A 14,972-nucleotide genomic window follows, 5' to 3' on the forward strand; every position below is an offset into this window, starting at 1 on the left:
GCAAACACGTAGGTACTTGAGGTCTATCGCTACACCCTTAGGTAGAACTATCATCATGTCCACTGGGAGGGAGAAGGAAACAAAGGGGTTTTGAAGCCTGACCCAAATGCCATTGGTCGAGCTGAGCTCCTCAGGCCTAGCCCTGGGCCACTAGAGTCAGTAGAAGGTGACGTTAACAAACACCGGCTCTACAGGGAGGAAATACAACCTGCCAAGCCTGAGGATCACAGGGCGAGATAGGCTGGCTGGGTTTAAACGCCTTTACCACCCAGGTCAAAAGCCCCGCCCGCGACCACATGCGGGGAATTTCGGAAGGGCGCCTCGGGGGCGGGGCGAGCTCTTGTGGTGGGCGGGACCACTGCCGATTGGTTAGATCCAGGCGGAAGTCGGGAGGTTCGATGTTCCGAAGACGCCAGCTTGTGACGGGGAGGGGGAGGAGGAAGGCTTCCGTAAAAAGGTGCCTTTCGGTCCCTCCGCTCCCGGGGGCCCTCGGAAAAGGCCCGCCATTCCGACCCCGCGGCTAACCCCTCCCTCAGGCTCTCTCCGCTCGATTTCGCACCGTTATGTGGGAAGCGAATCCGGTGAGTAGCCGGCGGGACGGGGCGGGCCCGGTGGGCGGGGTTGCCTGAGAAGGGCGGGAGGCGTTCCCGGGAACTCGCCCCCGCGGTGCCTGGGGCTCCGGGTTTGCGTTCCGGGGTCGTGGCTGTCCCGGGTGTCTGTCGGGCCTCCTGTGGGCCGCGGTCCTGTCCTTCTGAGCCGTGGGAGCGTTCGGTGGCCGCTTTCACGCCTTTGCTTTCCCTTTTCTGATTGTGGATTTTACTTCCGGGGGCTTCTCCGCCTTCGCTTTTTCCTTTAGTACTATTTTGTATTTTGCTTTCTAATTGGGATTACTGGCTTTCAGATCTGCTAATTTCTTTCGGCCCCGCACCCTCATTGCTACTTCCCCCCCTTTTTTTTTTTTGGAGCTACGGGGGTTTTAAGATCCTCTTCATACACTGAGTATCAGAGGATGACGTTCTAGGATGTTTTCTTTACGTGGTTAGAACAATGATCTGGAATCCTTTGTTTGCCTTCAGTAGATGTCTATGTCTGCAGGCATTTTTTGTTACTTTGCATGCATGCATGCATTCATTCATTCATTCATTCATTCATTCATTCATTCATTCATTCATTCATTCATACTCCAACCCGCCACGAATGAGGAGGGAGATCTATTTGGCAAGAATGTTCAGCTCTTGTTACGGGAATATGGTAGTAAGAAAAAAAATGCGTACCGAAGTTAGAACTTCGGAATTGACAGGCAGAATCACATTTCAAGAAATTTGTGGACTTACTGTGTGAAAATACCCCGGAGGCCTAATTAATCATTAAGTTGACTTTAATAACTCCCACTGTCAATACTTAAAATAACCCTTTTGCTATAACCAGTAACTCCTCCCTTCCTGATTCTGGAATGTATTTCTTGGTTAAATCTGTCAGAAAATTCCCTGATGTTTTAAAGTTAGTACCCAGTAGAAATGAGCCCGTTGATTGGGATTTGGGTGCACATGTGGTCACATTCCATTCCATCATGACAGTTATCAGATGTTTTTGATTCATGCATTATAATATTATAATCAGTTCGGATTAGAGGGAGGTACTTGTTTGGATATGATTTTTAGCAAAACATTTAACATTGGGATAAAATTTGCTTATAGATGATCATACCTTCATTCACTGTTAACTATTATATATCTTCATTTTATATCTGTATCCATCTCTATACATATATACATATACATATGTATACATATACATATATATATGGAAATGGAGTTGGTTTTTTATTAGTAGCCCCTTTCTATTGATTTTCCACAAACGCCCATTAGCAGGGTATATGTTGTGTTCAAGTCACACACTATAAATCCTCTGAATTGTCTCTGTGAACGTGATATGTTCATTGTAGTATATTCACTGGAGGACAGATCCTGTTGCATAACAAATACTTGTTGCTTTTTCACTCTCCCCCCCCCTTTTTTTTTTTTTTTTTTTTTTTTTTTTTTTTTTAAAAAGATAGGGTTTCTCTGTGTAGCTTTGGAGCCAGTCCTGGAACTCCATCCAATAGACCAGACTGGCCTTGAACTCACAGAGATCCCGCCTCTGCTGGGATTAAAGGTGTGTACCACTGCCTCCTGGCTACTTGTTGACTTCTTGACAGTGACTGGCTCAGTAATGCACTAAGAGGTTTCTACTCACCCTGTTCATTTTTCCTTCAGGATCACACTTATATTTGTACTATTGGGCCAGTTGTACTTCGGTGAGAATTGCAAAAGGTCTAGGGAATGACTCATGTATTTGGTTTGTTATGTCATTATTTCTTTGTAAAAACGGGCCCAGTTTTCTGTGGAAATCATATGTAAGACTTCTCTTAAGTTTGCTAAGCAAGCTGACTTTTGTTAATGAACAAACAGCCATGGGCTCTTTTTTTTGTTCCCTGTGTCATCCTCACATGGCTGAGTGCTACTGTGAGCACCTCAATGTTGTTGACAAGCACAGCTTATTTTTAAAAAAATTTTATTTTATTATAAAAAATTTATTATATGTATATGAGTGTTTTAACGTCATGTATATTTGTGCACCATATTCATGCAATACCTCCAGATGAGGGTGGATGGGCCCCCTGGAACTGGAGTTAGCTGCTTTGTGGGTGCTGAAATCAAACCCTGGTCCTCTGGTAGAACAGCCAGTGTCTTAACCATAAGGTCATCTCTTCAGCTCCCACAACTTAGTTTTTATTTTATTTCATTTTATTTTAAGTGAGTTTCTTTTGACAGAAGGGGCATCTGCAAAGTTTGTCTAGCTTTGCTAGGGAATACAATTGTCACCCTAAGCCATGCATAACTGGGAAGATTTGAAATTAAGTAGAAAAGTAAGGCAAACCCCCAGCCACAGTGTACTTTAAATATCAGTGCAGAAAACATTTGCATTCCTGACCGAATGCTTTTTGTAATGAGGGAAGGTTTTGTTAAGTGATGGAGAACTGATTTCGTCTAATTTTACCTTGTAGTTTTGATAGTCTCCATGACTTTAAGGCCTTAACCTGAAAATAATATCTCTTCTGACTCCTATGATAGAATAGCTACTTTGTGAAAACTGTTTCATGAATATTTTGAGGGCATCTTATACTGGCCCTGGTGTGGATCCACTCAGAAGCAGTCTCCCTATGTTTAAAGTCTCCAGGAAGTGGTTAGGACGTGGAAAATTACTGCAGACTTTGTAATATTTCCTGGGACCGAGGGGGTGACAACCCAAAATGAGATACCCAAGGAGAAATAAAGATATTTTACTTTTGAATACAAACATAATGTCTATATTGTTCTGTTTAGCCCTTCTTCCCAGTTGAGTCAGGTTGACAGGAGCAGCAGGCAGTTCTCTGGGTTCTTGGCATCTCTCCATCTATTGGGGAGAGACCCTGGGACATTTCCTCACTTATGAAAATGGCAGCCTGTAGGAAAAGTCAGAGGGTTACTTACTGTTCTTGCTTTGATTCTGAACCCTGATTTTATCTCTCCTTTCTCGGCTGTTTTTCTGTGTCTTCTCTCTGATGGGAATGGATTAAGTGTTTCCCTGGAATTGTAAGGCAGGAGCAGACTTCAGGGTTTCTCTGTCCACACATAAATGAAGAGGACTGAGAAGTAACAGACATTAGTTTAAGAGTTGTCTTAGATAGGGTTCTATTGCTGTGAAGAGACACCATGACCATTGCAACTCTTGTAAAGGAAAGAATCTAATTGGGATTAGCTTAACAGAGGTCTACTTCGTTTAGTCCATGGCGGGAGTGTGGTGGTGAAGACAGACATGGTACTGGAGAAAAAGAGTTCTATATCTGGATCAGCAGGCAGCAGGAAGAGAGACGCACTGGGTCTGACTTGAGCATTTGAAATCTCAAAACCTACCCCCAGGTGACACACTTGCTCTACCCAGGTCACACCTCTTAATAGTGCCACTCTCTATGAGCATATGGGGGCCATTTTCATCCAGACCACCAAAAGACTACACACTGTTTATTTCACTGACAGTGTCTTTATAGAAATTGTTAAAGCCTCCCAAAAGTCATTTCTATTTATTAACTCATATTGTTAAAATAATCTGAGTTAGTTAAGGGAGAGAAAAGTGGCTTTCCCAAGATGGCACACCACAGTTGTCTTCACAGCCTAGCCCTCTCTGTGTTCCATTTGACCCTCAGTGCAGTGGTGACTTGGAGGTCCCTGCTTTGTCTACCCTTTTCACTGTTGTTTATGTTTACAACTGCTTCTCACTTCTTGGAGCTGTGGTTTTTTGTCTCTCTCATTCTGTCAGACCACTTGAAAGAATGATCACATACTTGTCATTCTTAGCCACAGTCCACTCCTAACACTACTTTCCAGGATGTCTCCAAGCATCTTGAATCCCCATGTACAGTGGCACCTTAGGTACCTTTGGCTGGTTCTGTTCTTCAGCAACTTGGATGCCAATTACAGAGTTCCCCGAAAACCTTCCTTTCTTTGTTCCTGGAACTATATACTCACTGAGTTTCCTCTAGTTTCCCTTTTTATTTCATTTTATTTGTTTGTTTGTTTGTTTATTTATTGTGTGTGCATGTGCACATACCATGGCACAATAAAATGTCAGAGGACAACTTGTGGTAGTTATTTTTCTCCCTCCACCATGTATTTGACTTCTGGGGAGCCTAGGGATCGAACACTCATTGTCAGGCTTGGTAGCAAGCGCCTTTACTAGCTGAGCCATCCTGCCTTTTTCTGAGATTGCTTTCAGTTACAGGTCTCTGGCAAAGCTGCATGGCCTCCTGAAACATCCCCTTTGATTTTTTTTTTTCCCCCCCTTCAGCACATCCTTTTTTGGTAAGCTTCACGGCTATCCTAGAAACATGTCTGCTAAGGATCATCTTTAGTCTTGGCTCTTCTCACTGCTTGTCCCTTTGATGAAACTAAACTCTTGGTCATTAGTTCATTTCACCCAGCAAGTCAACAGGAAATGTTTCCTACATACTAAATCAACATGATTCTGATACTGGAAGAAAGGTGTGCAAACATGAACTGAATCAGAGCCCGCCTGCCCCATGAGGTCATTCACTGTATGCATTGTGTCTTGTGGGAAGACAGTGGTATCTGAGGGTGTCTGGGATGCTGGGAAGACCCGTTAAAATAAGTTACATTTGAGTAAATCCTTATAGATGGAATCATATGAGAAGACCAAAGCAAGCAAAATGACTCAAACCCATGAAATGGAAAGTGGATGCCAAGTACAGAGAAATGGAGAAAGTGCTTCCAAGACTGAAGATGGAGGGCTTGATCGGGGGCTTGCTTACAGTTTCAGAGGTTAAGTCCATGATCATCATGGCCAGGAATGAAGTTGCATGCAGACAGGTACTGGAGCTGTAGCTGAGATTTTACATCCTGATGTGTAGGCGCATGGAGAGAGGCCTGGCATGGGATTTAAAAACCTCAGAGCCCACCCCCAGTGACTCACTTCCTCCAGCAAGGCGGCACCTCCTAGTCTGTCTGATCTTTTCAAACAGTCCCATTCCCTGGTGACTTAGCAGTCAACTATTCGTGCCTATATGGAGGCCATTTTTATTCTGTTTCCTCTGAGTCAGAAAGCACATTTTACACATGTACTCACAGGTTGGGTGAAGATGGATGTCCTGAGGGTGTAATTTAGTCTAGGATTCTAGGAATAACACAGCTGTCTCTGTATTCTTGCTGTTCTTTATAAGTATTATAAGTGTTTGGTTAAGCATAGAGAATAACCTGAATTCGTCTGAAACTCAGAACAAACTAGTTATTCAAAAACAGAAACCCTGAATCAGGAACATCAGAACAGCAGCAGAAGAGCACGCACACAGGGCATTGAGTGGCTGGTACCTTGCTAAACAGGGTTGTGTTTGGATTAACTAATACTTTGGTTTTCTGAGGATTGTTAAGTAATTGCCCTGGTCTGTGTGTGTCACTATACTAAGATCCAAAACTCAGTAAATTTTTCTGAATAAGTACATACCCATGCTTGAAATCTGGAATCATCTAGTTCTAGAACATTGGTTCTAGAATGTAGGATACTCACTGAGTGGAAAAGTCCCTGGGAGTCAGATGTCAAGGAAGAATTCCCTAATTGCAAACAGCCCTGGACTTACATGTGGTACTAACACCCATGTTTCTAGAACATTTTTCTAGTGACCTGTCTCATGATCATGACTAGGGAAGGATTAGTATGGCAGATTCAGCCCAGCACTGAAGAGATGAGTCTGATAGTTCTCAGTGTAGCAAGGGTGGCAGATTTAGGCTGCAGGCAGAAGACTCAGATTTGTGACAGAGATTTGCAGCAATGAAGCAATGAATGGTCCCTGGATGATGTGGTGACTTTTAGAGATACTGAGGGCTGATCAAAAGCCAACCTGATGAAGGTTTTCCAGGAGGTAGGGCAGTGGGCATAGCACCAGCAAAGCTCTCGAGGCTGACTGGAACAGGACAGTTAAGAACCAGGCAAGTCTGTGAGATTGGAAATCGGAAGGAAGCAGGAAGCAGCCTCAGTAAGAGGAAGCCAGGCCATGCATGGCTGTGTGGAAAATGTTTGGAATTTTAACGTAATGTTGAAAGAAAATTAAGTCAGTTTTCCTCAAGATAGTGTGATAGCTAATCTTGGTCGTCAGTTTGACATAACCTGGGAAAAGGGAACCTCCGTTGAAGCATCTCCTCCACCAGATTGGTCTATGAGGCATTTTCTTGATTGCTAACTGATGAGGAGGACACCAGCCGATTATGGGCAGTGCTGTCCCTAGGCAGGTGGGCCTGGGGTTGATTGAAAAAGGTCATAGAATGTGAGCATGTAAAACAGTGTTCCTCCATAGCTTCTGCTTTGCCTCGAAAATTCTAGTGTTGCCTTTTCTCAATGATGGCCTGTCAGCTGTAAGATTCAGTAAACCCTTTCCTCCCCAGATTGCCTTTATCAAACTAGGGCAAAAAGGGAGATTTAGCTTTATGTTCCAGGTGCAGCCTGATGTACTCACAAGGGGCCTTCCAAGTTAAAGATGGGGACAAAGAAGCACTGTGACTTGGAGCAAAGCAACGTCGAGGAGGTACAGTGTCCTGGCTTTGGTGGTGAAGGGAGGGGTTTCAAGCCAAGGCTGTTGGCTTGGCTTCTAAAATTGGAGAAGTCTTGTGTTAAGCCACTAAGCTTCTAGTAAGCTTTCCCAGGAGCAGCAGAATGTGAACAGAGAGGAGCCATGAAGCTGTAAAGACAGGTTGAGAAGCTCTACCACAGAGCAGAGTGTAGGAGAAAATGTTTGTTAGGTGTGTAATGTGGGACAGAGAAAGGGAAATGGAGAGGCTCAAGCTATACTTTGTGTGATGGATGCCAGATGCTAGGAATGAACCCAGATACTAGGCTTACCATGCTAGTCAGTGTTCTACCACTAAGCTGTGTCCTCAGCCCATGTGTTTTCTTTTGGATGAGGTCATACTACATCCCTCCACAAGGCTCATGTGTTAAAAGCTTGATCCCCAGGGTAATGCTGTTACTTTCTAGCGACTGATTGGGTTCATTTTCTCTTCCAGTTAAAGAATTAAAAGGCAAGACAAATCTGAAGCTGAATAGGTAGCCGAGGGGAAATCTTATAGAGCAGAGAGAAGCAGAGCCAATCAGGGTTAAAGGAAGGCTTTGTTCATGCAGCAAGCACAGGGAGAGAGGTCTCCCACAAAACAGGGGGTTCTTGGGAAGCCAAAGTCTATCCTTTAGGGTTGGGGTATTTTAAAGTCCTTAAATTCTTCTCTAATATAGGGATTGAAGAAAGACATGATTGCTGATTGGCCAACAGAACTTGTTGAGCCAATCAGTCATCATGAGCCTCTGGGTGGGAGAAAAAGCCCACAAGACCTTGGTTTTAAGCTGCCTGGCTTTTGTCTCCGATCAGAAGAATGAGGAAGAAGCCACCATCTTGGAAGTTCTCCATCTTTTGCTTTTAAATGTAATTTTATATTTTTTTCTTATTTTACATATCAATCCCAGTTTCGTCCCCCTCCCATCCTCCCATGTCCCCCCCCCCCATCTTTATTACATATCATGGTCCCTGTATGTCTGCCCGTCAGGAAATCTGCCTCCTAGTCCCTCAGTGCTTTTGGGATGTAGTGGATCCTTTAAGAGGAGAGTTTAGTAGGAGGTTCTTAGGTAACTGGAGGCATGGGGAAGTTCCCATGAGACCCCTTGAAGTTTTACAAGAAAGAACCAAGCCTAGTTCCACTTGTCCTTTCCTCTTCTCCTTTGGGATGCTTGCTTGTTCTAGTAGATTCTCCCACCATTGTCTTCTGCCACCACCATGAGTTATAAGGCTGATGTAGATGCTATGTCCTTGAGCCTTCTAAACCCTAAGCTTATAACCAGAGTCAAGTCAAGTTACATGTGCCTATGAAGCATCAAGTACTAAGGTCGGGAAGGGAGCTGGAATTGAAATATGAGTATTATTAGCCCTTAAATTGCAAGAGTAGGTGAGAGCCCAAGAAAAGTGTTCTGGGAACTTCTTGTACCCCTGTAGATAACAGCATTATGTCTGCATGTGTTGTTATTATTGCCATTTGCTTTTGTTTTAAGAAAGGATATCCGTAGCCCAGGCTGGTCTCAGACTCATGGCTGTCCTCATGTTTCAGCCTCCCAAGTACTGTGTTTACATGTGTGCGGTCCTGTTTGGTTTAGATTACCATTTTTACATTATAGATGATAGAAGAAGAATAGTTTTTCAAATTAAGTTTTTATTATTGAAAAGGGCATTTTTGCAGGCTCTTGTAAGGTGCCTATGTCTAACTTGACTGTGGTTGGCCCAAATGTAGTTTAGACCCAAATGCTTGAGTTTTTTGTTTGTTTGTTTGTTTGTTTGTTGTTTGTTTTTCCTCGCTGAGGTTTTACTAAATTAGGAAGCCCTGTGTCATAAATGAGGATTGTACTTGATCGATCTGTGATCTGATTTGCACTGAAGATCAAACACAGCTTGAGGCACCAGGATAAAGTCCTCCCTGAAGACTCTTTGTAGTGCTCTGTCAGTTGTCAAATTAAACAACTCTACATTATTAAACAGTTCTGGGCGTGGTTCAAACATAGGAACAAATGGGTTTTCAGTCATTTCTTGACTGCTTCAGTCAAGGGTAACACTGGGCTAGGGTGGGAAACCTAATCTCAGCATTAAAAATTGGAGTATTTGGGAGCTGGGGTGAACCTCACTGGCAGAGTATGTCCCTGGCATGAACAAGGCCCTGGGTTTCCAGAACTACATAAACTGGGCATGATGATACATGCCTGTAATTTTTGTGCTAGTAAGATGGAGGCAGGAGGATCAGAAGTTCAAGGTTGTCCTTGACAATATAGTGAATTTGAAGCTAGTCTGAACTGAATGAGATCCTATCTCAAAAAGAGTATTTGGGCCTTGAAGTTGTGGTTGTGGTTATTAAAACTCCATAGGCAACATGGAATAGAAGGGAACTCACAGGCTGGAGAGATGTCTCAGCAGTTAAGAGTAGGGGTTGCTCTTCCAAAGGTCCTGAGTTCTATTCCCAGCACCCACATGGTGGCTCACAACCATCTATAGTGAGATTGGATGCCCTCTTCTGACGTAAAGTTGTATATGCAGGTAGAGCATTCATATACATAAAACAAATCTTAGAAAGAGAGAGAGAGACAGAGAGAGAGAGAGAGAGAGAAGGGAACTTTCTCTGCAGTAAGGCGATTACAAGCTTGTCTCCATCATATCCTGGAACTTGAGGGAATGAAGTTTGCCAATGTCTGTCCTGAGAGAAGCGCAGGCCCTGACCCTCACTACACAGTTTGTGCAGGTGTTTATGTCGGTAGGGTTGAGGGGAATGTGTTTCTCCTCAGGAGGTCAGTCACATGGATACTGTGTGTCCCAGGCAGTGAATCTCAGTGGTTATCCTGCCCCCTCGGCTCAGGTGACCTCCCATGGCTGCAGTGTTTACTGAGAGCCAGCTGTGTGCTGTGTTCTGGGAAGGGACACTGTGACACTTGCACATGATTTCCTCTGAACTTTGTCTCCTGCGCTTTTTGCTTTTTTCCCCCTTTGCTGAGTGTGTTCTCTGTCCTTGTTCTGTAGTACACATCTACAATGTCAACACCTTCTGAGTCCTAGAACATCACCCACCCTGAAGCAGGAATGCCTCAGAGGCACAGGCGACATCTGAAAACAAGATCTATCTGTGTAGCCCAGGCTAGCTCCAAGCTAATCCTCCTACCTCTGGCATCCCTAAACCTCTAATGCTGAAATTAGAGGTAGGTGCTCCCTACATGTGTGGCTCCTGCTGTGATCCTCAGTGATCCTCAACATTTCTCCCTAAGATCAAGAACAAGGCGATGATGCCCATTCCTTATTGAGAATTGCCTTCCAGGTTCTAAGAAAAGAAAACAGCACGAGAAGAAGAAGAGCTACTGAGATGCTAGGAGAAGGAAGCAAAGGCCTCCCAGACTGGGTTCCTGTCATGTGCGGCATCATGGCCGTTCACCCGTCAGAGAATACCTGCCCATCTGTGTGCAGCATGGGTCTCTGCTTCCCTGGTGGCTTTACCCTAGTTCTTCGTCTAGGAAGTTCTCCATTTGGGCTGTTAAAACTTTTCAAATTCAGCATTTCTAGTTGTTTTCATCTGTTGTTGTTGGATCTGTGTGCCACGCCAAAGGCACTACTGAGGAGATGAGCTGTTGGGAAAAGGATTGGTTTTATTCAAGGCCAGAACCCTGAGAAAGGGGAAAGAAACTTTAGGCACAGGACAGGCCTTCATAGGGAAGGGAGGGGGCCGAAGGGGCAGTAATGGGAAGGCTGTGAGTGTCTGCTAGGCTCTTCATCTCGGTCAGATTTCTGCTTACTATTCTTTGCTCAGATATCACAGTCAGCCTTGACTGTCTGGACTGGTTCCTGTAATTCCTTAGACAAACACTGTTTTTCTCCAGGTTAAAACTCGTGGCAGTTTACATGCTTTGTGTCAGTCCCTGCCCAGAACTAAAGAAATAAGGGAGGGGCATGGAGTTACCTGAGCACCACTGGATAAATCCAAAGAAGGAGTTAATGTTTCAGTCATTTAGGTGTGACTTTTCTTTAGAATTTAGGATGTTGGATAAGGGAGAGAATATGACTCTGCAAAAGGCAGTCCCCAAAGGAATGACCATTGTTACATTAGCTCTTTAACTTTATTTAATTAGTAGACAAAACCTCTTTTTGTAGTCCAGGCTAACCTATAGCCCAGGTTGGCCTTGAACTTGCAAACTTTGTACTTCAGGCTCAAGGATGGAAGGCATGCACCACCATGTGTAGTTACCATCTTCTGAAGGATGGTCTCTGTTTAATTAGATATTTTCACTGTTTGGGTTGCATATTTCATACATTTCTTTTTGTGTATGTTTGTGGAAACCTGGGTATTCAATTAAAGTAATTTGTTTGAGACAGAGCCTCTTTATATAACCTAAGTAATGGGATCATGGGCAAGTAACACCATGTCTGTCTCTGAAACTGGTTATTTTATTGTATTAATTCTGACCTCTTCTGGTGGCTCTGTGGTTTGGGCTCCATCACTGTGTGGTTTGGGTATTTGGCTGAACTTATCCTAACTGCTCAGGCAGTACTTCTAAGGTTGACAAGTTCGGGTTGAAGGTTGTGCTGAGTCCCCTAGGTAGTCAGGCTTTAACTCTCCAGAGGGTGCTGTTGTGGTTGAATGAGGTTTTAGGTTTTTTTTTTTTTTTTTGCAGGGGGAGTACTTAATTAATATTTATCCAGAAATAGGTTTTCCTTTCTTTTTTCTTTTCTTGGTTTTTCAAGGCAGGGTTTCTTTGTGCTGCTTTTGGCTGTCCTAGAACTTACTTTGTAAACTAGGCTGACCTCGAACACACAGAGATCTGCCTGCCCCTGCCTCCCAAGGATTACAGGAGTGTGCCACTGCCACCCGGCAGAGGTTTTCCTTTTGGATCACTCCCAAGAGGACCTAATTATGAGTTTATTGTCTTTTACACTACTGAGGGTGACTGAACTGTATATTTAATTATAGAAATGGCGTAATGAAACCCCTTCCTTGTAAGCTAACTTATAAAATCAGTTCTTGGGGTCCGTAGGATGGCTCAGTGGATAAAGATTCTTGCTGCCAAGCTTGACAACCTAAGTTTGACCCTTGGGGTCCACATGGTGGAAGGAGAGAAGTGACTCTCGAAAGTTGTCCTGTGAGCCATGAGCACATGAGCCATGGCACACATGTGCAGGGCACACAAATGCATACATGTGCACACACTAAATACATAATTTAAAAATAAAAATCAACCCTCGCTTCACGGCTTTTGCCCATGAATGAGAGTAGCTTCCTTTGTTTATCGGCAGTGATGTTGAAGCCCTTTGCCTGCTCGTGTTTCTTCCCTGTGTTGATGGGCGTATCTGCCTTGTAGGAGCATTTTTAGGGCTGTCCAGTGTCTTCTCTGTCTGTTCCTATATGGGTACAAGTCTGGAGCTGCTGCCAGCCCTTTATGTGCAGCAGTGACTGACCCGGAGGGAGGGCTCTTCCCTGCTGACTCCTCGGTGTGAACTGCCACCTCCGCCATTCCGCGTTCGTCCACACCTTGCTTTCCTTGGTGTTCATGGAGCTGCCCACTGTTTCTCAGAATGACCTTAGTCTCAGGGTCCTCAGCTCTCTTTTCCAGATAGAGCTGCTCCCTCAGGCAGCGATGTGGACTTCATTCCTCATGTCTGTCTGCCCTTGGGCAGAGTCCTTGTGTCACTCACTGTACCTGCAGCTCAGGGTGGAAGCCCTCTTTTCCCAAAGTGACATTCTACTCCTTGGGAGGACACTAGGTGAGGGGTTAGCAGCCCATCGCTTTCCTGCCTCTGTCCTCTCGGCATGAAACTTCTCCCCGGGAGCAATTTGGGCTGGTGGCGGTCAGGACCCAGCATCTCAGGCTGCTCTGTTTAAATAGGAGTCTCCAGGTAGGGAACAGACTTTGTCTTGTTGCTTGTCTGGAACAGAGCTTCGCCTCATGGGCTGAGGGGATGAGGAGTATCAGCAGCCTGCCCTTCCTCAGCCAAGAGGTGTGGGGCCCCATCTTTGGCTTGCACAGAAGAGCCAGCAGGAGGGATGATGGTCAGTCTCTTGTGTGTATTCCGTCTTTTGCAGAACCCTCCTGAGCACACTCTCCAGAGTTAAATGATTTGAAAATAGCTTTACTAGTTGAAACAACCAATCTCCAGCATTCCTTATTCTGTTATTCTGGAAGATCCACACTTTACCAGCTTTTAGTAGTAGGGTTTGGAAATGCATGCGCGCGCACGCGCACACACACACACACACACACACACACACACACACACACACACACACACCCTTGATGACCTGAGTTCCATCCCTGGGACTCACATGGGGAAAGCAGAGACCTGACTTCCATAAGTTGTCTGTCTGATGACCTCCACCATGTGCCATGACGGCTATGTGCTGTGGCACATGCATGTCCACACAAATGCAATAAATAAACAAAATGTTACTTTGTGTATGTACATGCACACGTATATGATTTGAAACTGTGTCTCCTAACATACCCATGCTTGCCTTGAACTTGCCTTTTCCTGCCTCAGCCCCACAAGTGCTGGGAATTCAGGTGTGCCATGAGACTCAGTGCTAATTCTTCTTTGTAGAGGCAAAGATGTCTTCATTTCCAAGTATAATTTCCTCAAGTAAGCTAATGTTTATGCTAATAAAGTAACTTATGCTTTGTAGTAACGCTCACTAGAAATGATAAGCCCAGAATGCAGCACTTGTGTTCTGGAATGTGGACCAGGATTTGATTTGAACTCAGCTTCCTTTTTACTTTTATTTGCATGTGGAAATATGCCCGGATGGCATGTGCCCAGGGGCTGTGACTACTGGCCTTCGTTAATGTGGTTTGCCTTGGAGACTGGCTCTGCCAGTGTGCACATTTGAAAACTAGAAGGGTGCTTTGTCCTTGATGCTGGCTACTTCTCCTTTGCAGCCTCCTGCACAGGAAGTGTCATTTTCCTCCCAGTTAGAAAGAACCATCCCATCCATCTAACAGGCATTAAGTGCCTTCTCTGTGTAGGATAACTTGCAAATGTTCATTTGATTACCTGTAGATGTGTCCTAACTAGTCTATAGTGATAGCATACTCAATTATTTTATTGAAGTCAATTTCTTCTTTGAGCCAAATGATACCAAGTAGCCATTCCTTTTGAGAGGAAACACACTATAGAAGATGTTGTGGATTCTGTGGTCTGGAATACACTGGAAAGAAAGCCAGTGTATCTGTGAAGCTTGGCAGTAAAGGAGATGAGGACTACTCACTGGAAATGAGGCGGAGGAGTGGGCACCTGGAGGGAGATGGGACCCCAGAAGGCCCCAAGGGCCTCTTTAATCTTCTCTGTACTGTACACTGTGATTCTAGACAAAATAATCATATCATTTTCTGCTTTGTATTTCCTCTGACTTTAATTGGAAAGTAATGACTTTTCTCTCCTGTGCATGAGGCTATGGAGGAAAAAATAATGTAAATTGTGACCAAGAATTGGCCTAGCTGCTCAAAGCTTAGTCAAAGCTATTTATGGCAGGGAGTTACCCTCTGTCCCTCTCTCCCTCCCTCCCTCCCTCCCTCCCTCCCTCCCTGTCTCTCTCCCTCCCTCCTTTTTTCCCTCCCTCCCTCCCTCTTTTCTTCCCTCCCTCCTTTCCTCCCTCCCTCCTTGTCCTTCCTCTCTCCCTTCCTGCTCCCCCCCATCTTCTTTATTCTTCTCTCCTTCCTCCCTTCCTCCCTCAGGTCTCATTGTGTTTCTCAGGTTAGCCTTGAAATCCTGGACTCAAATGACGTTCCTGCCTCAGCCTCAGTGGCTGGGACATGGGCTGTGATGCCTGGCTTGTAGACTGGCCTGCAGTGACAGCTTGGGCACAAAGTCAAAGGGCAGAGCACACACC

General features: G+C 44.7%; 1 protein-coding gene across 2 annotated transcripts in view; it reads left to right on the plus strand.

Moving 5' to 3' along the window:
• The first annotated feature begins 385 nt into the window (after positions 1 to 385).
• The window catches only part of Parp11 (poly(ADP-ribose) polymerase family member 11), a 35,067-nt gene continuing 20,480 nt past the window's right edge, over positions 386 to 14,972 (plus strand). For both annotated transcript variants that reach the window (XM_051173047.1, XM_051173046.1), the window contains exon 1: positions 386 to 581. Coding sequence is in view for 1 of the 2 variants with exons in the window: in XM_051173046.1 (XP_051029003.1) it covers positions 564 to 581 (18 nt within the window). In the remaining variant the exon portion in view is untranslated. The remainder of the gene's footprint in view (positions 582 to 14,972) is intronic.

Source organism: Phodopus roborovskii, unplaced genomic scaffold (genome assembly GCF_943737965.1).
Source record: "Phodopus roborovskii unplaced genomic scaffold, PHOROB, whole genome shotgun sequence".
In the NCBI taxonomy this organism is placed as follows: Eukaryota; Metazoa; Chordata; class Mammalia; order Rodentia; family Cricetidae; genus Phodopus; species Phodopus roborovskii.